The 25,027-nt window shown below is 50.0% G+C and overlaps 2 protein-coding genes and 1 long non-coding RNA gene across 4 annotated transcripts; 1 reads left to right on the top strand and 2 right to left on the bottom strand.

Moving 5' to 3' along the window:
- Nucleotides 1-590: 590 nt before the first annotated feature.
- LOC108394550 (uncharacterized) lies at nucleotides 591-5,603 on the bottom strand. Of its 2 annotated transcripts, none has more exons than XR_012130548.1 (4): nucleotides 5,467-5,603; nucleotides 4,096-4,281; nucleotides 2,449-2,573; nucleotides 591-1,027 (listed from the first exon to the last, which is right to left on the bottom strand). It is a non-coding gene; the product is annotated as an uncharacterized lncRNA (long non-coding RNA). The 2 variants fall into 2 exon arrangements; XR_005062496.2 differs by having other exon boundaries at nucleotides 591-780.
- Nucleotides 5,604-5,684: 81 nt separating this feature from the next.
- Nucleotides 5,685-14,451, top strand: RFLNB (refilin B). Its single transcript, XM_017656143.3, has 3 exons — nucleotides 5,685-6,035; nucleotides 9,517-9,626; nucleotides 11,300-14,451. Exons 1-3 carry the CDS (start codon nucleotides 5,823-5,825, stop codon nucleotides 11,628-11,630), a joined length of 654 nt encoding a protein of 217 aa, XP_017511632.2. The 5' UTR covers nucleotides 5,685-5,822; the 3' UTR covers nucleotides 11,631-14,451.
- A 6,348-nt stretch (nucleotides 14,452-20,799) lies between these two features.
- On the bottom strand, nucleotides 20,800-23,927 carry LIAT1 (ligand of ATE1). Its single transcript, XM_017656141.3, is given in 3 exon segments — nucleotides 20,800-21,401; nucleotides 23,623-23,833; nucleotides 23,835-23,927. Coding segments are annotated over 3 exon segments (777 nt in total). The 5' UTR covers nucleotides 23,913-23,927; the 3' UTR covers nucleotides 20,800-20,913.
- Nucleotides 23,928-25,027: the final 1,100 nt, after the last annotated feature.

Here is a 25,027-nt window from a genome sequence, read left to right as displayed (position 1 = left end):
GATGGGATCTGGTGCTGTATGCTGGATGACCGATGAAGCGAGGGTCCCAGCTGGGGCTGAAGTTGAAGAATCCCCACCCCCATCATCCCCATATCCAGACAACCTCTTTCCAAGCAGGACCTGGGAGCTTCTTATAGAAACCCTAAGAGAAGAGGCCAGAAGGATAGGCCTAGCTCAGGGAAGAAGGATTTGGAATTTAAAGGGGTTTTTTGGTTTTGTTTGTTTTTTACTATTTGCCTGTTGTCCTCGCCCTTCAGGTTTCAAGTCTAAATCCTAAGCAGGAGGCAGGCATAGAAGAAGCCACACTGCTTCAGGAGCACCCTATAAACATAACCAGAAGGGGTGAGAGGCACTCAGCTGCAGACGCGACACAGCTCTGGCGCCCCTGGGCTGCAGGCCCAGCCCCCGCCCCTGGTGTCGGCAGCAGTGCCAGGGGTTCTGTGCAGTGCCTGGCAAGGGGTGGAGGGACGGTACCCACAGCAGCAGGGCTGCAGCCTCTCCTAGGGGCCTTGGGGAGCCAGTGGTGCTCTCAGCAAGGTAGCCAGTCAGAGGGCCACCATGGGACATGGTCCCACAGCCTCACAGAACCAGCAGCTGGGGTGGTGGGGACAGGAAGAGGAAACAACAGCAAGCATCCCATGTGTATGACCAGATTTATTTATAAGCATGTGAGAGGCACTTTCACAGACTTCCAGAAATACTTGTCAGTGGTTGGGGTCATCCTAAAAGAGCACAGGGCAAAGAGGCAATAGAATTCCAGGTAACATCCATCAATATGACCTGGAAAATATGAGGAACACAGTTTTTCTTTGGTGCCTCTCCACTCACTCCAAGTTCTTCCCTCACCGCAGACTAGTATTCAGCAAAGACTCAAAACTGAAAAACATATCTTCAAAGGCATATCAATATCTTCAGCAAGTATCAGGAGTTCTCAACAGTACATAGCTGCAAACCACAGCCACCTCCGGCCTCTGTGTCTTCTGCTTTGAATGGGGGCAGGAGAGGGGCACTGTCAGGGCCACGGCTCCTGGGAAGACACAGCAACTCAGACTGTTCTTGCAGAGCCGAGGGGCCACCCTGCAGGCGCCTGCTCTCCACCCCCTCCCCTGCGGCCCCTACAGACTGGAGCGCCTGGGGGGTCCTGAAACGCCAGGGAGCCTTGAGGCTGCCTTTGGAGTGCGGCCATGCAGGCCAGCCACGTGTTCCCCAGGGACAATGACGACACACACTTCTATCAGGCCTTTCAGCCAAGGAGCCAAGGGTCTTAACTTCAATTGCTCAACTAAGGGCTATTTTTCTGGGCTGCAAGTCCTTGTCCAGTGTGAATACACAGAACAGAGCCAGGAGCACAAGTGTATTGATGCAGTTCCAAGGAAGCCATGTGCCCCAGCTCTTTGCAAAATCCCATCTGGGTTTTATTTTGCAGAGGCCACGGCCCTTTTCTGTGTAACCAGGGAGTGTTTGGGAGAATAGCTCTCAGCTTACAAATAGAGGCCTTGAGGGCGGAGCCTCTAATTGACTGGGGTCGTGGGGTTCCCCACACAGGGGACCCTGGCCTGACTCCACCCCAAGCTGCATTTGGTATCTGGGCTAGTGTCAGCACCTGGGCTTGGCCAGATCCCGCCTCTCCACCTGACCTGCTGGTCTCCCAGTTGAAAGGTCAGAAAAGGAGCCAGCCTGCTCCCTCAGGCTCCCTTTGCTTTGAGATTGCCAAGCCACAGCTTTGGTGCCACTCAGAGCTACCTGGCTCATGCCATCCTCAGGAATGCCAGGGGCTCAGGGCTCCCCAGTGACTGTGTGCACATGCCTGTGGCTGTGCTGCGTCCAAGTACAGCTTTTTGATGCAGTTCCTTTCTTTATTGAATGTGGCAGATCCCTCTCAATGTTCTTTGAAAACTCTAACTTTAATCTTAATATATTTAAGGAAACAAAATAAAGTTCTATTTCCTTTTAAAGCATTTTGGTTGACATAGTGCATATGAAGGAGCGGGATTCTGATTCAACACTAAGATAAACCCACTGTATGGCCAATCCTGGAACACTGGGGCCCGGCGGCGGGTGGTGCCATGGGCGCGGGGTATGAGCCAGCATGCCGGAGCCAGCAGGGCTTTAATCCGCTGTCTGGCTGCATTTACTGAAGACAAGCTGTTCCAAAACAATAAGCAGCAGCCATTGTGGGGGTCCTGCCCTGTTCTAGTCTGACTCAACTCCGTTCAGGCATCAGCTTAATTTAGTGCAGAACAAGGGAAAATGCGAGATTGGCATTCATTATTAGGCAGCTTTTGTTCCTCAGACCCTGCTGAGAAAGGCCTCCGGCCAGAAGCCAAGTCCTGTGAGGATACCAGCCTCTGTGATCCGGGCAGGGGGGCGATGGCCCACTCTGAAGGGACAGCCTGAGAAGAGGCCACGCTTTACGCAGCCTCTGTGGTCTCATTTTGTGTAACTCACCTGATTTCTAGGTGCACCTCAGCTGCTCCTCAAAAGAGGGTGCATCCAAAGCCAGACCAGGAGTGGGTAAAGGTGGAATCTGCTGTCTTTCCCACGGTTTGGTGTAAGTTTTTTTAAGAAGCATCCTTTAGAAAACAACCTGGAATAAGCTGTAGGCCAGTGCTGAGCCCGGGTAGTGGGCTCTTCCAAAGGGTTAGGGAAGATCTGCAGTGTGAACACAGTGCTCAGGGCTGAGGAAATACAGCTGACTTCCAGGGGCTGAGCTGCCTGGTTCCCATCCAGTAGCGAAGAAAGGCCCCTGCTCTCCCCCCAGAAGGACTCCTGGGCAGTTGGATGGTTCCTGTTGTAAGAACACCTCTGCTCATCTCCACCAGGAGAGCCATGGCTGAGAGTGGCAAGATGCAGGATGTCTGGGCTGGGCCAAAGGTGCTCCCCACCTTCTCCTTGGTCCCCACCAGCTTCCAATTAGCGTGGACTTATCTTTGAGCTCTTTACAAACAGTCTGGACAAGAGAGGACAAACTTGGGGTCCCTCCTCTTTTTTTTATTGGCTCAACAGAATTCTGGGAGCCATGGAGGGTCAGACTTGGTGAAGCTTCCTGGGAAAGGAGGGGGCTCCTGAGTGGCTGAGGGGAATCTGTGTGCACCATGGTCTCAACCTCTGCTTTCCTACCAATGTTGGGTCCCGGGGCTGGGCTGCTCTTCAAGTCCCTCTAGTTTCTCGGACGTGTATCAGCGCTGGACTCCTCTGTAAGGAAGGCCACGGTGGGCAATCAGCTTAAGCTCTAGGAGCTCTGTGGCAATTGTCCTGAGGCCTGAAGATGTCCTCTGGATTCAGGAAGCCCTGCCTGAGTTCTAAAAGGTTTGCCAGGATGCCCCTCGGGAGTTGGAGAGACCTTATTCTTGGGGACCAGACAGAACTTTCATAGGGTGGTGGTCAGCAAGTGGATGCTTCCTGAGTCCAATTTGGCAGCCCAGACACCCATGTGAAATGCCAGGCCAGCTACTTGATGAGCCTGGTGCCAGGGAGGAAGGGGGCCCTCCCTCTGATCTGCCTGGAACCCCCCAAAGCTGGCAGCTTCCTAACCCCTCACTCACTTTGGCAGCATTAATGTCTCTGTGTATCTCCTGTCAGAATGTGGGTAATATAAGCCCTTCTGGATTTCCCTCAGAAGGTGGCAGTGCCAGGCTCCCCCCAGACTCTGGGTCTTTGCAGGCCCAGGGGCAGCCCCACCCCCAGCTCTCCACAACAGTCCCCATGCTGACAGCGAGCTGCTGCCCTGGCCTAGCTCACTGAGCTTCCTCATGCTCCTCCTCCACCTCCTCCAGGCTGACGACCTTGAAGGCTACTACCTTCTGGAGCAACTGCCATCTTCCAGGACACCTTTCCCAACCTGACCAGGCTTAGGGAAGAGTTCTCAGGATCTACCTGGGAAAGCTGGCAGGCAAATTCCTTCCAAGGTACCACTGCCAACAGACCAACCACCCTTTCCACAAACCCAAGAAGCCCGTTGACCTGTCCTGGGATCCCCCATATGGAGGACAGCCTGGGACGTGCAAATGGTGGGGTCTCAGGGGTAGGGAGGTACAGCTGCGGAGTCGGCCCAGCCTCTAAAAGCCACTACTCACAGTATGCCCTCGTACTGACCACTGATCCAAGGTCTGTGCACTGCTGACTTCGTAATCCATCCCCACAGGTCCTAAACCAATGCACGACCCCCCAGCACACAGGCATGTGCCAGAGTTTCTATTCTCCATGGAGGGGATGATCCAAGGCAAGCTTGTCTTGTATCAGCTGTGTGACCTGGGGCAAGTCAAATCCCTTCTCTGTTACCTGAAAATGATGAATGAGGAGGGCAGGAGGGCTGAACTTTGCCAGCGGATCTCTAACATCAGCCTGCTCTAAATGCTAACTTTAGCAGGTCCCAAGCAGGACAAGGACAAGTACCCTTTGATGTTGCCAGGACATAGACTGGGCTGCCGTTGTGGGGCATGCACAGAGCCCACCTCTCATCTAGCCAGGTAAGTCCCCTAGCCCAGGAAACAACTTCTCTTCAGGGTTGGCTGGGTCAGGCACAGCTCCAGCTTGAGGCCCTTAGCTGAACACCCATCAGAAACCCCCAAGATAGGGTGCCTGGGGGTCTGGTGGGGTGGGGACTTGCTATACTCACTGGTAATCATGGAGGTCTCCTGGAAGAAAAACTACTAGATTTGAGAAATGCCCAACTCTACAGCTGGCAACTGCTGAAGGATTTCCACTGAGCTAGGGCCTCTCTGTCAAACCCAAGAGGAGGGGAGAACCCCCAGTCTGGTAGCTGACATCCCTGGAAGCAGCAGCGCCCACCTGTTGGTCTTAGAAAGCAAGGCCCAGAGATGGGATCTGGTGCTGTGTGCTGGATGACCGATGAAGCGAGGGTCCCAGCTGGGGCTGAAGTTGAAGAATCCCCACCCCCATCATCCCCATGTCCAGACAACCTCTTTCCAAGCAGGACCTGGGAGCTTCTTATAGAAACCCTAAGAGAAGAGGCCAGAAGCTGTGGTCCCCAGCAGGGAGCCCCTGGCCCTCAGACAGCCCCTAGGCAGCCTGCTGAGCTTGCCCATCTAGTTCGAGGTCCAGTCTGTGCCCACTGAACTTCCCTGCCCGGTGTGGCCACAGCCTATTGAGCTGAGTGCCCAGACCGGGGAGTGCTGTGTCCCCTGCCCGGGAGTCCCCTGAGGATAAGAAGACTAGGTCCTCTTTTCCTCCAGGGCAGAAACGAGAGCCAGAGACAGACTGAGAGGCCGCCCTGCTGAGCCAAGAGGCGGCTGGAGCCATACGAAGTACATTAACTATTAATAATTTCCAGTTGTTTGCTCTGTGGGTTCGGCCAGCTCCCCAGGCCTCTGTAGGCCGGGGATCTACTCTGGTTGCCCCCGACCGCCAAGGGCTCGAGAAACTAGAGGCTGCCGGCCCTGCCGGGACAGGGCGAGGGGACAAGGCGCCACCCCGGGCCCGGTGGGAGCGGAGCCGCGCGTTCACCTGTAGCCGGGCGGGAGCCGCACGGCGTAGGAGCGGCTTCCCCGCCTGGGGCCCCAGCGCGCCCGGATCGGCCTCTCGGGGCTGGCTGGGCGGCCGGGAAGAGCGCGGCGCACGGCGGGAGCGCGGCGCCCCCTGGCGCCCGGCCTCGCGACTGGGCCCGCGCGGATCGGGCCGGGCGGGCGGGGCCGGGGCGGGGCGGGGGCGGGGCCGGAGCGGACCGCCGGCGAGACCCGGACGGCGCGCGGGCGGCCGGCAGCGAGGGCGGCCGGGCGGGCAGTGGCCCCGGCCCGCGTCTGCGCCCCTCGCGCGCCTGGCTCGCCCGCAGCCCCAGCCCCGGCCCCGCCGCGCGCACAGCCATGGTGGGCCGGCTGAGCCTGCAGGATGTGCCCGAGCTTGTGGACACGAAGAAGAAGGGCGACGGCGTCCTGGACAGTCCGGACTCGGGGCTGCCTCCCAGCCCCAGCCCCAGCCACTGGGGGCCCGCGGCGGCCGGGGGCGGTGGCGGCGGGGAGCGCACGCCGGCCCCCGGGGCGTTGGAGCCCGACGCGGCGGCGACCCCCGCAGCCCCGGTGAGTGGCCCCGCTCTCGTCCTTCTTCCCGGCCCTCCCGCCCTGGGGACCACCAGCCGGAGGAGCGGCCCGCTCAGGGCACGCTGTCGGCGCCCCCACCCGCCCGTCGGGACGGCGTGGCCGTCGCCGGGAGCCGGGGGCGGGAGCGCTGCAGAGCCCGGCCAGCTGGAGCCGGTGGCTGGAAAATTGTCATCGCCTGGGAGGCGCGGGAGCCCCGGGGAGGCGAGCCGCCGCCTCCTCCCTTCAGGGTGGCGGCCCCCCGGGGCTGCTGGGCTGCTGCTGGGCCACATTCTTGCCCGCGCCGGCTGGAGGGGGACCCTGGACACCGGGAGGGAACCCCAGCCTTCCCCGTACTGTGGGCTTGCACCCCCGCTCCCAGGGGCCTGCCCATTCCTGGTGGTCTTAGGGAGAGGCATGTGCAGCGGCTCCCGATTTCCCGAGAGCAAACGGGACCAGCCCTTGGGGACCACGTTAGTGGCCTTAGAGGGGGACTTTGGAGAAGCGCTACCTCATGAGCCTCCGGGCTCCTGGTGGCTCTGCTTGTGTCACCTAACCCGTGTCCAGCACGCGATGGGTGGGAGGCCTTTAGGTGGGTTATTTAATTTTAAAAATTGTGTTTAAAGAAAATGCACCAAGTCTCTTTTGCCTTAGGAATGGCTCAGGTGGTGGTGTTCGTTGCCTTTACCCAGAGCTCAGGGGAGGCCACATCCTGCCTACAGTCAAAGCTCAGAGTAGGGCTCCCAGCAGACCCCCTGGCCCTGGGGGTGGGTGTTTACAGCCCCTCCCCTGGGGTGGAGTGGGCAGTGGCAGCTGCTGCTCTCAAGGGCGTGCGCAGGCACTTTGTTGGTACCTGGGGTTCTTGACCCCCAACCTGTCTCTGTGGATGGCAGGACCTTCTCTCCTTTACCTGGGGCAGCAGCCCTTGCTTCTTCAACTGGGCCCTCAGAACCTTCGCCATGCGGCCCTTTTTTATTATTTTATTTTTTTGTATCATTAATCTACAATTACATGAGGAACATTATGTTTACTAGACTCCCCCCATCACCAAGTTCTTCCCACACACCCCATTACAGTCACTGTCCATCAGTGTAGTAAGATGTAGAATCACTACTTGTTTTCTCTGTGTTGTACAGCCCTCCCTGTGCCCCCCCCCACATTATACATGCTAATCATAATGCCCCCTTTCTTCCCCCCCTTTATCCCTCCTTTCCCACCCATCCTCCCCAGTTCCTTTCCCTTTGGTAACTGTTAGTCCATTCTTGGGTTCTGTGATTCTGCTGCTGTTTTGTTCCTTCAGTTTTTTCTTTGTTCTTACACTCCACAGATGAGTGAAATCCTTTGATACTTGTCTTTCTCTGCCTGGCTTATTTCACTCAGCACAATACCCTCTAGCTCCATCCATGTTGTTGCAAATGGTAGGATTTGTGCTCTTCTTATGGCTGAATAATATTCCATTGTGTATATGTACCACATCTTCTTTATCCATTCATCTACTGATGGACACTTAGGTTGCTTCCATTTCTTGGCTATTGTGAATAATGCTGCGATAAACATAGGGGTGCATATGTCTTTTTCAAACTGGTCTGCTGCATTCTTAGGGTAAATTCCTAGGAGTGGAATTCCTGGGTCAAATGGTATTTCTATTTTGAGTTTTTTGAGGAACCTCCATACTGCTTACCACAATGGTTGAACTAATTCATCCGGCCCTTTCTAGCCTCATCTAACACATCCCCTGACCATAGATCCATGCACACTGGTGCCTCTGATGCTGCTGCCCCACCACGTATGCCTTCTCCCTCTGAGCCCAGCCCCCCAACCCCTGCCAACACCCAGTTGGCTTTTCCCACTGTCAGAGCCCTGCTGGCCCTTCAATGCCCAATTTGCCACCTCCTCTGGGAAGTCTTCCTTGATGCTTCCCAGAGCCATGCTAGAGTCTGGCTTTATCTCCATGCCCTGGTGGCGCCTTGTTCAAGTGTCTGTTACACTCCTGCTGCCTGCCCCCACACCCCCAGCCTGCACCTGGAGAAAGGTACGTGCTCAGGGTGTCTGTTGAGTGTTCAGAGAGGAAGGAGCAGAGAAGGCAGAAGCAGGAGAACTAAGTGCCCCTGTGGGTGCCTAGAAGACTATGTGTGAGTGTCAAAGAGAGTTGCCTACTTCCTCTTGGTGGCTATCCTCCCACAGCCCCCCAGGAGTTCCTGGGAGGTGCCCCCTAGGTTGGGGAGTGTCTGGCAGCCAGGGAGCTGGGGCCAAGCAGGGTCGGTCCCCTGCCCCTACTTGGGCTGCTCCCCAAAGTCTGCAGCAGCCAAGCCCACCCCTCACCCTTCCCCATCTGCTGACCTTGGCTCTCCACCACAGCTTCTACCCCGGCGGAGGCTCCTTAAACTCTCATCCACCCTCAGGAGGGGGACCCTCGGGACTCTGCCTCTCCCTGACCTACCCTGAGCCCCTTTGGCTTTTGTATCTCCACTCTACACCCCTACCTGACACCTTGTTCTGATAACAAGAGTTTCAAGCCAACCTTCTAGAAATGTCTGCTTCCTTCTGTCCTAGAAGACATGAGCATGGGGAAGCCACCTCCCCACCCTGGGCTAAGTGTGGATCCTTCTCTCAAATTAGGCAAAGAAAGTGACACATCACCAGTAAATTCAAGCCCCTCAAGGGCTGCTCTCTGTTGCACACTTAACCCAGAAGCCCCGATTCTTGTCAGATGGGGTGAAAACTAGCACCTGCATGTAGAAGGGAGCAGCCTCACTCAGGTTGCCTGATGAATCAGAAAGGCTGAAGCTTTGGCCGGGCTAGAAGCCAGTTACCCTCTAGAATGCTGAATGTTCTGGATAGTGGAAGGGGGCATAGAGAACTTTTTGGTGTTCATCTGACCAGTGAGTTTGCAGATTCCTCCCACTCAGTGGGTGTTGATCTGGCAGCCCCAGAGGCAGAGAAGGTAGGGGAAGTTGGATTGAATCTTCAGTGTAAAAAAATTCCTGGTGGAGTTTTGTTGTTTTGGGCTTTTCTAAAGTGTTGCCGAGACAGTGACAGGGTTGGGGGCACATAATTGAGGGCCCTGGTTAGTGAAGCCCCAGCTCATCAAGTTTCTGCACCGCCTCGCTGGGGATGGCACAGCAGCCTTGGCCCTGGCCATGGTCATGGCACTGAGCTCGGGTTTGTTTCCTCTTGTCAGCCTTTTGCAAAACCTTGGTGATGAAAAGAGGCACCCGCTTGGTTGCAGAGAGCATCAGAGGGAGTGTGATGTGACTCGGGGTACACAGCACATTTGTGATAGACCCGGGATTTGAACCCAGACCTCTCTGCTGCCTACCCAGGTGTTCTTCCCGTGCGGGGGGTCAGCCCTTCTCTGGCATGATTCCCACGAGGGGGGCCACAAGTTACAGCTAGGCTCAGCAGCTGGGGGTTCAGAGCCAGGCCCTTTGGTGGGGATGCGTCCAAGCAGCCTGTGGTCCAGCTGCCTCCTCCATCCTCACAGAATCCAGCATCTCTCCCCAACCTCCTGGCCTTCACCTGCTCACCAAGGTTATGCCCCCTGTCCTTTGGTGAAGGAGTGGAGTTTGACCCCTTACCACCGATGGAAATAAGGTAAGTACAGAGGCCCTGATTTTATTTTTTTAATTTTCATTTTCTATTCCAGAAAGTAATGCTTGTTATTTTTTTTTAATTAGTTAATTGCAAAAATGTGCCAAAAACTATTGTAGTTTTATGGGTACTCCCTTGGATTTTTTTTCCTGCATTCTAACCAATTAAATATATAAACATGCTTTTTAAACATATACAAACAAGATTATGTTATACACAGAGTCCTGCAACTTGTTTTTTGCACTTCATTGGTCATGGCCATCAGATATTTAAAATTATGTCACAAAGTAACTCCACTTCCCAGAAGCTGCTCCCCCCCCCCCCCTCGCTTCCCTCCCTGGCTTCAAAACACTGTATGTAACCTTTTCTCCAATCTCCATTTCACTAAGGGCCAGTACCATTCTTCCTTTGGGAATTTATCTCATCCAGGATTACCTGGGGGCAGAGGTTCGTTGAGAAGCTCTGTGTAAGATGTATCTTTTTAGAGAAAGGAACTCTACTTTGGATAGCTGGTGGTTTTATTAATGGAGTTTCAGCTGCCTTAACACAAAGGACCCTTTAACGTGGAACAAAAGCAACTCACCAGTTTGGAGGTGAGCAGTTCAGTCCTTTATTCCTGTGGAGCTTGTATTTTGAACAAAATGAGAACATGACTTCATGACATTAGCTTCCACCAGCCTTTTAACCTACTTGCCCAAGAACAGATGGTTCCATCCAACTCACTGAAAAGAATGCAGTCTTATTCCCTGGCCAGTGGGTTAGGGCCAGTAGGGGCAGTGCTGTTGGCTGTGTCTCTGTGTGATGCTCGTACATATTTTACTATCTATGAAGTTGCAATAATTACACAGTAAAATAAATGCTTCCATTTAAAAAAATTAACTCCCAAATTACCAAAAAAGGACTAAAAAAATAATAATAAAGTGGCTGCTGAAGATCGTGGGTATTAATTTATTTTATGGAAGTGAGGATTGTAACTGGCTGTGATTGACGCGGTCAGATCTGGGAGTCCCTGGGTCAGAGGGGTGTACAAACCTAAGGCCAGGGTGGACGCTGTGCTGGTACTTGGTATCACCGAGCTTTCAGGACCAGAGATCCATTTGGGATTTCTGGGCTCCTTTGTCCCCTCATTAAAAAGCTGATTGATCACACAGGGGACAGAGAAACCATTCACCCCTAGGTGAGCCGTGGCGTCCACCTTGTTACCTGCAGTTCACCACTGACAGCACTTGCTATGTGTTGACACTCTGCCAGTTGTTACTGGGCACCTCTCACAGAAAGAGGAAGCAGGCTTGGAGAAGTTAAGTAACTTGACAGAGCTGAGTAGATGGGCAGAGTCCAGGGGCTGCTGCCTGCCAGGAGGAGCAGGGAGTACGCGGTAAACTATGGATTCTTGCACATTTGCGCTTAAATACCAGCCCCACTTCTCACTCCCACTGTGACATTAACCTCTGCACCTCCACTTCCTCTCCCAGGATGTTGGGACAGTTAAATCAGACCCTGGAAGTAAAGCGTTTAGAGAAGAACCACACACGAATTGCTTCCTCAGATCTATGCTGCTTCTGACTCCAGTAGCCACACATCAGGGTTTGCACCCCAGGAAAGGCTCAAGGTCAGAAAGGACCTCTGTGCCCCCAGCTCAGGGAGCAGCTTCATGCTGCCTTATGTCTTCCTCCTAGGTACACTTCCTTGGTCAGGTACGGCTCTGAGAGGCACTTCATCAACGATGTCCACCTGCCCCTGGGCCTGGCAGTGGCCTCCTGCAGCCAGACGGTCACCTGTATCCCCAACTGCACATGGCGCAACTACAAGGCGGAGGTGCACTTCGAACCCCGCCACAAGCCCACCCGCTTCCTCAGCACCACCATCGTCTACCCCAAGTACCCCAAGACGGTCTACACCACCACCCTGGATTACAACTGCCGCAAGATGCTGAGGAGGTTCCTGTCCAGCGTGGAACTCGAAGCCACGGAGTGTCTGGGCGGTGACTACCTTCCGGAGGCCTGCTGACTCGAGCAGGCTGGGTGGGTGGGGATGGACCGGCCCTCGCTGCCCCGGTCAAGTCGGGCTGCACTGCCCTCGAGTGTCATTCATGCCCCAGAAAGGTCTGACGCAGACATACCTCCAAGCCCAGCCTGGGAAAGAAAAAAACAAAACAAAACAAAAAAAGCATCTTATAATATAGAGAGAATTGGGTTTTTGAAAAATGTTCAAATTGTTTTTCAAAGGAGTTTATTTCTAGTTTACTGCCTCACAGTTTCCCCCATCTCAATTTAACGAGAAAATAAAAAGCCAACTAGAACAAAAAGAAAATGGCCACAATTTGAAATAGGGAGAAAGGGGAGAGGTCTCCCATCAGTCAGTTTGAGGAAGAGCATGGAACAAGTCTCTGGGATGGAAAAAATGAGTTTTAAGAAATTTCAGCCCCGGGTGTCTTTGCTGCTGTGAAAGTGGTGCTAATTCAGTAAGCTGTGACACCCATATGGGTTCAATCTGCGGAGAGTCAAGTTCCATCCATTTTTTTATTCCCATTTCCATTTGTATTTCCTTTAACCAAAAGTCTTGGAATTCTCTAAATCTTTTTCATGATATTGAAAAACCCCAAACTGCAATATAAGATGCCTTTTTTAAAAAAAAAAAGACAGACAGGAAAGGTTGGCCCTGTTCTCACCTCTTCAGGAGGGTCAGCTCCCCCTGAGCCATCACTCTCGGATGTAATGGCCTGCGTTCCGTTCCTTCCACCCATTGGTTCCAAGCTCGGGATCTGGCAAAGTGCCTTGAACCTTGGCATCTGGGAATGTCTCCACAGGCTTGTGTAACTATCCTGATATGCATTTTGGGGTTTCCAAATACTTTCCTATTTTTTCTTAAGGCAAAACATGGCAGAGGGCCTTTTTGAGAGGAACGGCATTTTAAAGGAATGCTTAGGAAAAACACTTTTGGGGACTTCCTGGTGGGGGGGTGGTTTTAGTCATGATGGGAACCTACGGCCACACCGAGGACCTGACGCCCTCTGGGAGGAGGTGGATGTAGCTGTTCTCGATGCTGGGGCTTGTCAGGATGGGTGCCCTCCCCAGCTGCTCTTAGGCCTTCAATTGTGTCGATACTGCAGAGGATTTCTGTGTAGGTCTAAGGCAAAAAGCAAAGAAATTGACCCTCCCCCCGAGGGAAGCAAAGGCGAATTCAGAATAGGGAATGATGTCACAAGTCAAACCCCAGAACCTGGATGCTGTTGTGATGGTACACATTTCCTTTAAGTGTTCCTTTACTGGAAGTGACACTTGTGGCTTTGCGTGTGAATTGAAGAAACTTTGTGAATTCAGCTGAATTGGCCTCAGAAGCAGGGACAGCAGCTGGGCTAGGAGGGTGTGGTGGGCCAGCTGCCTCTGGCTTCAGCCCCCTGCCCACCCTGCCTCACCCCAGCCCTAACTTCTTCCTTCTGCCAGTCTCTGTATTTTTTGAGAGAAGAAAGTGGCAGATGGCTTTTTCTGTTCCAATATTGGAAAGAACAAACTGTGGATATTTCCTTTGAATGCATCCAAATTATGTCAAGTGCTCAAGGGTTACAGACTATTGTAAGCTCAGACTCCTGCTGTATCTGTTTCTGTTCATGGCTTCCATCTGTCCTGAATGCAGAATTGATAGCTCTCTGGTACCCTGGAGCCACAGCAGGGACTTTTATTCCAAGGAGAGCAGGTGTGATGATAATCACTCTCATCTGAAGTCATTGGCTGCCTCCTGAGCCAAATTGTCTGGTGTCCGATGTAAAAATGTTTGGTCTTCCGTGCTCCTGACTGGCCGCAGCCCCTCAGTGGAGCCTGGTGGAGTCAGTAGTCGGCTCCGTGGTCCTGTTTGCCACAGTGACTCTCAGCAAGGACCTCTCAAGGGGGCACTCCGGGACCCCACTGCCTCCTTAGTCACTCAGAGCAACAAATGCTTCCTACCTTTAGAAGAGCAAATTACACAGCATTCATTGATTAAACAATGGATTTTTTTCCTCTCTGATTTCATAATCTTATCATTTAAGACAATGGTAAATGTAATTTTTTAATTACATTAAGAGAATACCCAAGGCTTAGCTCTGGCCCGGTGGGGACACTTGAATGAGCTCAGAACAGTATTGTGGACAGCATGGCAGGAGAGGCAAGTGTGGGAGAACATGGCCTTTGAACACTTTTGAGATGTCCATATGAGATTTTTCGTTTTAGGAGGATTGGGTTAAGTTCAGGCAAATCACTCTAGGTGTGGAGAGAATCTGAAATATACCAGTAAAGTAGAAGCGAGCAATTGCGAATGTGAAATGCGAATGGGACAGCAGGTTTTATTTTTGTTAAGTTATTCACTGTAGTTCTTTCTAATCCATCCTTTTTCTTCAAACCTGCTTTGCTGAAAGTTGCAGAAAAGGAAGCATGTGAAGACAATGGGGCACTTCTGGTGGATCAAGTGGCGTCAATCAATGGCAGATTCACGTTGGTTTGCAAGGTGCAAGCAATGATTTTTAAAACTCATTAAAACCAAACATTCCTAAGCATATCTGAGAGACAGAGTTTACTTATTAAAAAGTCTTTTTTTCTTTTCAGTCTCTTAAATTATGGCTTTCATGTAAAAAGGATTTGTATTTTCAGAGAAAAGTTGTTTTCTTTTCAAATCCAGATCTTTTAAAAAGAATGATTACCTTTTCATTTGACACTTTACCTGTTTCTAACCTTAGGAAATCCACAATGGTATTTGACAAAAACTATTTTTTAAATTTATCTGTGACATCTTTTCCACTCCATTTTGCTCTGTGACTCCTTCATTTAACAATAAATTATATTAAAAAAACACAAAACTTAAGAGATGCCTCTCTTTTTTTAAAGTAAAATTATGTTTTGGTTGAGATTATGAGAAAAGCTCCTCATCTTGAGAAATTTTAAGATGTGATTGTATTTTAATAGTGTAATAGTTCTATCTATCTATGGATTCCTGTGGGGGTACATGAAGATTTCCAAAGGCTCTGGGCACAGAGAGTTTAAAGGAATTTGTTCCCAGATTCAGTGTACTCTTCCTTAAAACCTATCTGCCCTGAAAATGGGGCTGTGAGCAATGACATCAGGCCTGCCCTCCCTTCCCACCTTCCTTTTCTCCCACTTTGCAGTAGGAATACATGCCTTAGTCTAAACCATCCTTAATTCTATTGTGGGATGTTGCTCTGGGCTGAAAAAACCTATAGGTACAGAGGGTCAGTTAGGAACACTGGACTCCCATGTAGGGCTTTGTGTCTATCAATGTCCTACACATGATTTTGTCAGGGATGAAGCGTGCTGGCCGAAGCAAGGTTGGCCTGTGTCGGGAAGTTCTCACTTCCAATATCTCATAAAGTGAGGCAGTTGGAATGAGGACATTTTTAATTTAATACCCACATCTCTTCAATCCCAGACTATGATCTTCCTGAGGGGAAATCCCTCTGGACAAAGCAAAGAGAGGGTTGACAAGAAATATTGAAAGAGAAGGCATCTTGGGGTGGGGGTGGGGAGGTGAGAGGATAAAGAGGCACAAAATCTCCATCTAATGTAAGTTGGTCATGCAGATGGAAGTGCAGCCTGGAGAATATAGCCAATGGTTCTGTAACATCTTACGTAGACAAATAGTAACTGCATTAGTTGGGGTGGAGATTTAATAATGTGGGTAACTGGTGAACCACGGTGTTGTATACTTGAAACCAATATAATATTATATATCAACTGTACTTCAATAAAAAGAAGAGGCAAGCCATCTTCAAACACCAAACTCATGGCAAATTCATGGCAAGACTGTGCCTTATTTGTTGGTCTTTGAGTTACAACTCAGAAATAAATATGTCCCAGGAATGCCTATTACCATGCCTATAAATTTTTTGCTTGTCTGGGAATTGTTTGCCTATAAATTTTTTAAAAATTATTTTTTTAACCAAAATTAAATCTAACCTGGCTTGTTGGGATGATGACAAAGGCTAATATTGTCAATTAGGTATATGGTGTAAGTTTTCCATGAAATGAATGACCTAGTAGTTCCAAGCTTTTGTTGGGAAAATAATTAAACCATGTAGGATTAAAGCTCTAACTGTGTGTGTGTGTGTGTGGTCAGAGAGGCAAAAAAAGTGTGTTGAAACTAATGTCTCAATTTTCTCTTAAAAAATACCTTTCTAAGCAAATCAGATTAAGTTGGTGCCCTCAAGAGAAAAGTAGTAAGTGTAATTACAAATATGATAAGTCTTAGGAAGACTTTCTGGTGTACTTTCCAGAAATTTAAGAAGTGAACAAATCACCTGTGTTTCCACAAATTCAAAGAACTTGAACCTTTGGGGAAAAAAAAAGAAGTAACTCTATTGATGAGGTGACAAATCCTTTGGTAAGGAATGCCTCTTTTCACAGTTAAATTCCTGTGATTTTATTTTAGACGATAATCACCAGCAACTGGTTCCTTTATGTCATAGAAACTGCTTTCTATGGAATAAAACAAGGATCTATGATCAAATAAGTTTGGGGAAATAAAAATGCTAAGTATGTTTACTGCCGGGCTTCTTGGGACCCTTGCATGAATCAGCTTTTGCTGCATAACCACCACAAAATCACATGGCACACAGCAGTAAGCATTGACTTCTTGCTGTATAATCTGATAGGGCAGCTCCACCCAAGGCTAGGTAGGCATTGAGCTAGGGTTCGCTCTGCTTGCCCCTGAAGCAGGCTAGAGAAATGGTCTGCAGCACGCTCTTCTCAGGGAAGAAGGCCAGAGGTCCCAGAGGAATGAGCAGAAACAACATCTCTGGAGGTCCGCACCAGAAGCTGCCATCCTGTTACTTCTACCCACATTCTCCGTGGCCGGAACAAGTTGCACGGCCAAACCCAACTTCAGTGGATTGGGGAGCCATGCTTTCTCCCATGGATGCGGGGACAAAGAGTAAACATTTGCTATATATCAAAGAGTGAGTAAACTATCAGAGCCGTGAATATGGCAATGTGCATTGAGAAGCCCCACAAGGGGAAGTCCAGTATGTAGCATTTTCCAAACTCATTGGACCAGAGAGCCCAGGAGCATTTCACAGGACTATTGTTTTTGGAATGCACTTTAAGAAATGCTAGTTTCGATATATAACCATCAGAATCCACTCAGGAAAACCAAAACCATTCCAGCAGAGGGTATTTCATACAGGGGGTTGATAGCACAGATGTTGGAACAAAGCAGGCACCCTGAAGTAACCCCAATTATGAGTAACCTCATGAAGCGGTTCCCACTTCTATTGCCCCTCTTAGGGTGATTTCTACCTTCAGAAGCTAGAAAAAGATGAGCAAATTAAACCTAAAGAGGAAGGAAGGAAATAATACAGATTCCTATTGATGAAAGAGAACCAGACAAATAATTTTGAAAATTTTGAAAACCAAAACTGGATTCTTTGGGAAAAAAATGATAAACCTCAACTAGACTGATCAAGAAATAGAAAGTACAAATTATCAATATCATGACTGAACAGAGAGATACTACCAGCATCAAAAGTATAATAAGTTAATACTAGGAACAATTTTATGCCAACAAATTTGACAACTTAGATAAAAAGCAAAAATTCCTTTAAAAAAACGTAGCTTACGAAATTAACACAAGATGAAATTGAAAAATCTGAAAACACATCAAAGCAAACTATATACAAATAAACTGCTCTTCAAAGACTCCATGAAGAAAATAAAAGGTAAGCCACAGACTGAAAAAAATATCCACATCTGACAAAGAACGTATATACAGTATATAGAACTGTGCTTATAAGGATGTTCCTTGCAAACGTGTGTAGAATAGCCAAAAAACAGGAAGCCAAGTAAATACCCACACGTAGGGACTGACTAAATGGTCTATGCAATGAAACACTAGGCAACCGTTATTACAAAGTGTGACGTGGATGGTCATTCAGTGACTTGGAAAGATGTCCGTGCTGTATCTTTAAGAGAACCACTAAAAGACAACAGGTAATGTATTATTACCCGATTAATTTTGTTTTCCTGTATACAAATACGTGAATTGAAAAAGGCTGGAAGGATGGATACTAAACAGGTGAGGTTAACTCTCTCTGAACAGTAGGCCTATTTGTTTTAAAACCCCTTTTTTGCTGATCTGTATTTTCTAATTTGTCTGTAATACCTATGCACTTCCTGTATAATTTAACAAGTAAAGCCTGACTGGAGAATATTATACAGCTTTCTGGTGATTAAGTGTAGAGAAACCAGAGTTGAATGGTTAGTCTGTCTGTCCCTTAGACCAGGGTCAAGAATTGTGAAGAGTCAGATTTTATGCTGTTTGTAAGCTAGCAAGTTAGACTGCCACGTTTTCCTGGATGGTGGCTAAAGACGTGAGACTCTTGCGTCAAGAGACACAGGGCAGCTTATCAGTCACAGCAATAGCTAGCGTGTCGGCATTTGTGCTCATTTCTAGAGCCTCAGGTCCCAACAGTGTTGTGAAGAGGACCAGGCAGCACGGACCAAAGGGGTGGTATAACAGGAGAGGAACTCTGAGCCTAGGAACTGGAATCTTCTTATAAAAAAGAGTAAGCAAATCTGTCCCATGCTCTGGAGGGAGATTCTGTCTGTCTTCCAAGATTGTTCCTCATACCAGCATCCTTCAAAAAAGAGTCTGGAGCCAAGGTGGCCCTCCCCGCGGGGGTACCGTGCACAGGAACCACGTGCGGGTCTTGTTAAACTATAACCTGTTATCAAAGTCAGTCAGTTTGCCTTGGGCTTTCTATTCCTCACCACTGGAAAAAGGTCGTTGCTGATGCATCCTCCCTGATCCAGGTATGAGAAATATACTTAAAACTTCTAACCTAACAGGGCCACTTGAGTTGGAGCCACTTCTGTGCTTGTGGGCGCATTTCCCCACCTGCTTCCTCTATATCTTTAAGCACAGACTCCCATTTGGTTACCAGCAGGTACTTTCTTGTTTGGCCTAAAGCTCCCTTTCTAAAACATTAGACTTTGAGACCCTTGCTTCGTCCCTCCTGTGCTCTCTCTTGCTCTAGACCCCTCTGATTTGTTTGAATTATAGCTATTGGCCAGCCACCCAATCCACATTTCTTTGTGAAGCTCACCCTTTGAGGAGGTGAGCTCCACATCAGCCCTCCAGTGTCTGTGTTTCTACCTCAACCTAAAATAGCATTGCTCAAAACTCTTATAACAGATCGAGTGCTTCCTAGGGGCCATGCTATGCTAAATGTGTTACGTAATTAACTGCATTTAATTCCCATACCACTGAGGTTGGTAATTTGCATCCCTGTTTCCAGATGGTGACTAAGGCTCAGAGAAGGTAAGCAATTTTCATGCAATCACACAGCTAGCATGTGGTAGGAAAGAGATATTCAGCTCTGATGTCAGAGCTCCTAATCTTAACAATATCCCAGAATATCTCATGGCAGAAAGGCAACCACAGCCCCCCAACCCACACACTCTACCTATGGAAGACAATTCAGAATGACAAAGGCATCTCAAAGCTCAGTGTGTCCTCGGATTCCTCCATGCACTGCACTCCCAGCCACTGTGGTTGATCAATGCATGGGAGATGCCAGCCCAGCTGCTCCGCCCTCTGCTGTGTTTACCTAGAGCCATCGGGGAAGGTCCTGTGGCTGAGTGTTAGCACATTTCCCATCTTCTCCTCCCCATGGAGAGCTGCACCAAAGCCCTTGACTTGATTCCTTGGGCAGCTGGGGAAAGCCTGGTGGCCTCTACACAGGGAGGGCCATTCCTGTCTGCTTCAGGGCCCCTGCCAGGTGCAGCTGTAACCTCTTCTCCGGGAGAGGACAGGGCTCTTCCAAAAGTCCCTTCACTATATTTGCCAGGGTACAATGGCCAAAATGTGAGAATTCCACGCCTGGCCTTTTGAGGAAAGGTGAGGAGGACTCTGTAAGCGGGAGACCAGCAGAGATCAAGGACCTCATATGGACATCCAGCATGCTCCTTTGTGGCCTTCAGCTCTTCCTGATGACCTGCATGTCTTTAACTCCTCGGAAGGCAGGGACCTCACCTGAAACCTTCACTCTGTCCCTCTCGGGCTCCACACTGTGTGGCTTCAGGTGGCCTCTGCTACCCCCGAGACCACCCCATCCCTTGCACCTCTCTGTCTGCGTCTTGGTGCCTGTGGGTGATTCTTCCAACAACTGAGGTAGAATTCTAGGCCCACCCATGTAGCAGGCTGGGAAGTCAGGGATATTAACACCGCCTAGGCCAAGCCCTCCGCCCGGGCCTCCGGAGAGGAGAAAACCCCAGCTCCCTCACCCTCAAGCGGGGTAATCCTGACAGTGTTCCCTGTGGGATTAAACCCCAATTGCCCAGGGTGGAGGCTGGTTTAAGAGTGTCCCTAGATTGTCTTCCTTCCCTTCCCTGTATCCTCTCTCCTCAGCTTCCCTTCGCTTCCCAAATAATCTACTTGCATTTGAGTCCTTGTCTCAGGGTCTGCTTCTGGGAGAACTCAAACTTTAAGACAACACATGGCCCTCACTCAATAAGTATTTGTGTCAGGGAAGAAAACTTAGGACAAGTAGTACTGTAGGGCCTTTTTAATGCTCCAGAACTTTGCTTAAAATGCCACCATGGTGGATTAGGGGAGGACTGTATATATTCTTTTAAATTGAGGTATGTAACATTATGTAAGTTTCCGGTGTACAGCATAATTCACTGTTTGTATACACCTCCAAGTGATCACCACCATAAGTCTGGTTACCATCCATCACTCCCAACCCCCTCCCCCTCTGGTAACCACCTATCTGTTGTTCTCTGGGAGGACCTTAATTATGAAACAAGCAATATTCCTTTGAGACCTCCAGGGATGAAGTTCTGGAACTCACTTATTTTGAAGGCCACAGGGAATGTGTTTAATTTTTTAAAATATCTCCAGGATATTGGAGCCTCTTCCTTGGGCCTACAGAAGCACGCTGTGTGAGGAGCTTTACCCATAAAATGTGTTTTTGAACTGATACAATCTATACACTCACACTTTCTCTGGTTTGGAGCTGTGCAGTATAAACAGCAAACTGTGGTGAGAAATTAAATAACAAAGAGATGCCAGCTTATCTGAGCAAAAGAAAATCCTGAAAAGAACTCTGTTCATTAAATTGCTTCTGTTAAGGAAATGTGGCTTTCCTGGGGACTAAGGGCATCTTGGTGAAAGAAGAGGTTGACCTCATCAACACACCAGACATCGGCTTCCTTCAGACATAGGTCTGATTTCCGTTTATTATTTTTTAACACATAAACTTGGGGTAAAGATAAATGATAAGCTTGTCAATGTCATGGGTGGATTTTCACTTGGGCATAGTAGTGGCTAAATCAGCGTGTAGAAGCTTTGGGGTAAAGTTTCCCTCGAAGTGGCGAGGCAGGCTGCTGGCTGTTAATGAGGGCTGCCCGTTGTCAGGGCTGCTGTCCTCATCTGAGGCGTAGGGCAAGGTCTCGGGGGTCTCCTCTGCACGCAAGTCAGAGCGGAATGTCTTGAGGGCCAAAAGCTGGTACCGCTTCCTCCGGTTCACTTTATATATGCGAATCCTTTCCTTTTCTGCCCCGGGGTCTGAGAGAATGCCATCCCAACGCAGGCTTTCGCTGATCTGCTTCGGAAGGTTCTCTTCTATTTCAGCAAGGTGGAGGAGACTTACAGTGGAGGAGCACAAAGGGATGACCTTGTTTTCATCTCTGTCCTGTCTGCGCTTCTGCCTTGGGCTGTGATCTTTGCTGGGACTTAGTATGCCATGAAAGGATGAAGTCGGCTGATTCTTTAGGCCTCGACTCTGGTGTTTATCTGCTGAGCAGATGAGTGGTGTTAGTGTTGGTGGTGGTGTCTGCCCTCGGCCTGCTTGGGTGTGATGCCCAGATCACCAAAGCATTGCGGAGGGATGCCCTTTTTCCTAGGGCTCAGGTGGCCAAGCCCCCCAGCCTCATACCCACCCCCTCACTATGCGCTTTTGGTCAAGTCATTTTGGTCAAGTCATTTACTGAGCACATACCGTGAGCCAGGTCCTCTGGATAAAGGTGCTCAACCCTATTTTCCAGGTAAGGAAACTGAGACTCCCGAAGTCTCAGTCACTTGCCAATGTTGCATAGTGGGTGGCAGGGCTAGAATCTGCACGCAGGCCTGCTCCCAGGGCCCTGCTCTTCCCCTCTACCGTGCTGCCGTGCTTCACCCCTCCACACACTCACCAAGGTACTTTCTGTTTATAGGAGTCTCAGCTTCTACTCATCTAGACTTCTTTGTGATGAAAGGGCATGGAGAACAACAGAAAAGCTTCCTAAACCTGACTGCGGAAAGCAATATAATGCTGAGCCAGGAAATACTTGTGCTGTGTGGCTTGTACTGGTTTTTTTTTTTTACATTACTAGCATTTCTGAGTTATATAGCACACATTGAAATACTAAAAGTTGTAGTTCTTTCATCATCTCATCCTATTCTAGGCGAGAGAGAAATCCACCCCACCTGATGCCCCCAAAAAAGAAGAAAAGAAAAGAAGAAAAATATATCCTCTCTTGACATTTTCACCTTCCTACTCCTTGAGAACTATTTGGGGTCCCCTGCTTGACAGCATGAGGTACCAGCCACTGTAAATTCTAGGATCAGAAGCTAAGCCAAAAGACAATAAATATGCTAATTTGGCTTTGCAGATATACACAGGGTTTTTTGACCTAAACTCCTTTCTTGCCTTTTTATTATGATTCCATCTGAAGAAGTAACTCTAACCTTCCTATTATTCCCTTCCCCAAACCACACAGGTAATGGGGAAGGCTGCCACTCCTGCCTCCAGCTTGCCGCACAAAGGGCCAGGACCCAGAACCTGAAGCCAAGACTAGCCATGCTGGAGGTCAGGGTCAGTGAGGGCCACCTCCCTGACAGCCCCCGAGAGGGGGTCCGCACAGGTGACAGGGAAGACACAGCACTGATGGGCCAGTGCATTCTATGTCATTGTTGCACTCGCTGTCCCTAAAGTGGGTGCTCAGCACCTTTGTCGATAAATCAGGGGGCTCTATTAGAGGAATTTGGTGAGACGCAGGTACTCCGTGGGTTTGTGGTAGGTGTTGGTATATGTATGTGAGGTCCAGGAGAGGCTGGAGGGAGAGCCTGTGTGCGTATGGCTGTATGTGCAGGGTAACTGTTGCGAGTGGGTGGTTTATGCATGTAACAGAGTATCTCTATGTGTGTGTGTAGACTGAATGCATGTGCCTAATGGGGTATCTGTGATTTAATTTTATTTGGTGCTTATACTGATATAAGGGGGTGTTATTGAGAGTGTTTGGGATTTCAGGGATACAGAGCAGTGACTCTGTGATGGTGTGTGTGCAGTCAAAGGCTGGCTTCAGCAGATGGAGGTCAGGGAGGATAGTCTGCAAAGGGAGGACCCTTTATAGGCATTTACTGGGTGTCTACATGTTATCCAGAGGCCAGGTGTCCCTAATGTAGGAGGGTACAAGGGGGATGTCTACGCAGAAGGCAGGAGACTGCATTGGTGTGTGTGTTTGTCACTAGTGGCCTAGTGTCTTTGGCTTGGGGAAAGCCTGTGTGAGAAGATGAGGGGATCTCTGCAGGAGGGCTTGGGATTTCTGCTGGGAAGGTACCAATGTTTTAGAATTAGGAATTTCACCTGAGAGATTAGGAAGTTGAGAGGGTGTCTGAGCAAAGCTGAGCTGCTGTGTGGGGCTGGGAGGCTCTGTGGGTGGGTCTGTGTGTGGGGTTGAGGGTCTCCAGGGGTGTCGAGAATTCTCAACACAGGCTTTGGGGTCCCTGTGCTCACTGGGGTAGGATATCTGCAGAAAGGAATGATCTTTATGCATAGAGCTGGGGCACCATTGTGCTGTGAAAAGTGGCATGTGTGGGGAGCAGGAGGACCTCTGTTTGAGACTGGCGAGTTTCTGTTTCTGGTCTGAAGGGATCCCCAAGTATATGGGGTCTCCGTGAGGGGTGGGGGTGAGTGACCTGGGAGGAGAATCTCAGTTACAGGAGCTGAGGCTGCCGCGCTGGCTGCTCCTCTTACCGTCCCCCTTGCCCGACCCCTTGGTCTTCTTCTTTTTCTTCTTCACCTTCCGTTTGGTCAGTTCGGAGGCGCTGCCCGAGATGGGGGGCAGTTTGGACCTCGGAGAGCATGCAGGGCCGCCCCGTCGCTCCTCCTCGTCGTCGCCGTCGCCCTCTTCGCCGCACCCCGACGCCCGGGCCTCACCACAGCCGTTCATCCGCCCACGGGGCCGCCACTTGCGCCCCGTGCAGCCCAAGACCCTCCCGGCTGCTTCTGGCGCAGAACGCCTGGCTAGGGCCACGGGTCTCCATGGCGACCGGTGTACACCGCGCGTGCGCAACCGGGACGCTTCCGACCAGGGGCCGCCCGTGGGCGTAGGTAAGCGCATGCGTCTTTCGGTCCGCGGGAGTCTGGTACCGTCGGCCGTGCGTGGGGACGGAGTGGGTAGGCTCAGTGCCTGAGTTAACAGACATCTGGTCCACTTCTGTGCCTTTTGAAATGCTGTTTGTTCTCCCCTGAATTTTTACCTCCCGAATTCCAGTCTCGTGTGTCTACCCAGGCGTTTCAAGCCCCACATGTCCAAAACAAATTTAATTTTCCATCATTCAGCTAAGTGAACAAAACAGCTGGCCAGGCCCAGCACCCTGGCGGCTTTCCTAGTCCCCACCCTCTCCCTGTGCCCTCACCTAGGCTGGGCTGGCCGCCATGTCTGGCACACGGACTTCTGGATCCCCTTCCTAAATGGTTTCTCTCCCCACCCAGCACTCCTCACAAATTCTTTATCCAAGCTGGGAACTAACTTTTTAAGACAGATATTTGCACTACCTTGCTTAAAACCCTCCAGTGGGTCCCCATCGCAATTCATATCAAGACCAAACTTTAGTGTGGCTTACAAGGCCTGATAACATCTGTCACCTGCTTTTCTTCCTGGTGTCAACACCAGATTGTATTTTCCAAAAAAGTCCTTAGCAATATCTCTCATCCCTGCATGCTCTTCTACAGTCCTGCCACTCCCACATCAAGAGACAGAGTCTAAATTCACGGCCCTGCAATCTGGGTGGGTTGGTTGACCCCATGACTGCTTAAGCTAGGTCATAAAAGGTAATGCAGCATCTACCTTGTTAGCCTAAGACTTATTCCTGGAGATCTGAGCTTCCTGGTAAGAAATCTGAGGACCTTGAGGCTGCCATGCTATGAGGAAGCCCAAACTAGACCACATGGAGAGACAGAGAGACCCCAAGACTATGTGAAGAGAGAGAGAGAGATGCCCCAACTGCTCCAGCCACCACTTTTCCGCATGCAGCCATAGTCTGACTGCAACATCAGGAGAGACCCCCCAGGCCAGCCCCATCCAGCCACGCCCTTCCCAAATTCCTGAGGCAGAGGAATTGTGAGAGATAATAAAATGATTGCAATTGTTTAAGTT

This window comes from Manis javanica, chromosome 4, assembly GCF_040802235.1.
Source record: "Manis javanica isolate MJ-LG chromosome 4, MJ_LKY, whole genome shotgun sequence".
NCBI lineage: Eukaryota > Metazoa > Chordata > Mammalia > Pholidota > Manidae > Manis > Manis javanica.
The sequence above is the reverse complement of the archived record's forward strand: the minus strand, read 5'-3'. Positions and strand labels throughout refer to the sequence as shown.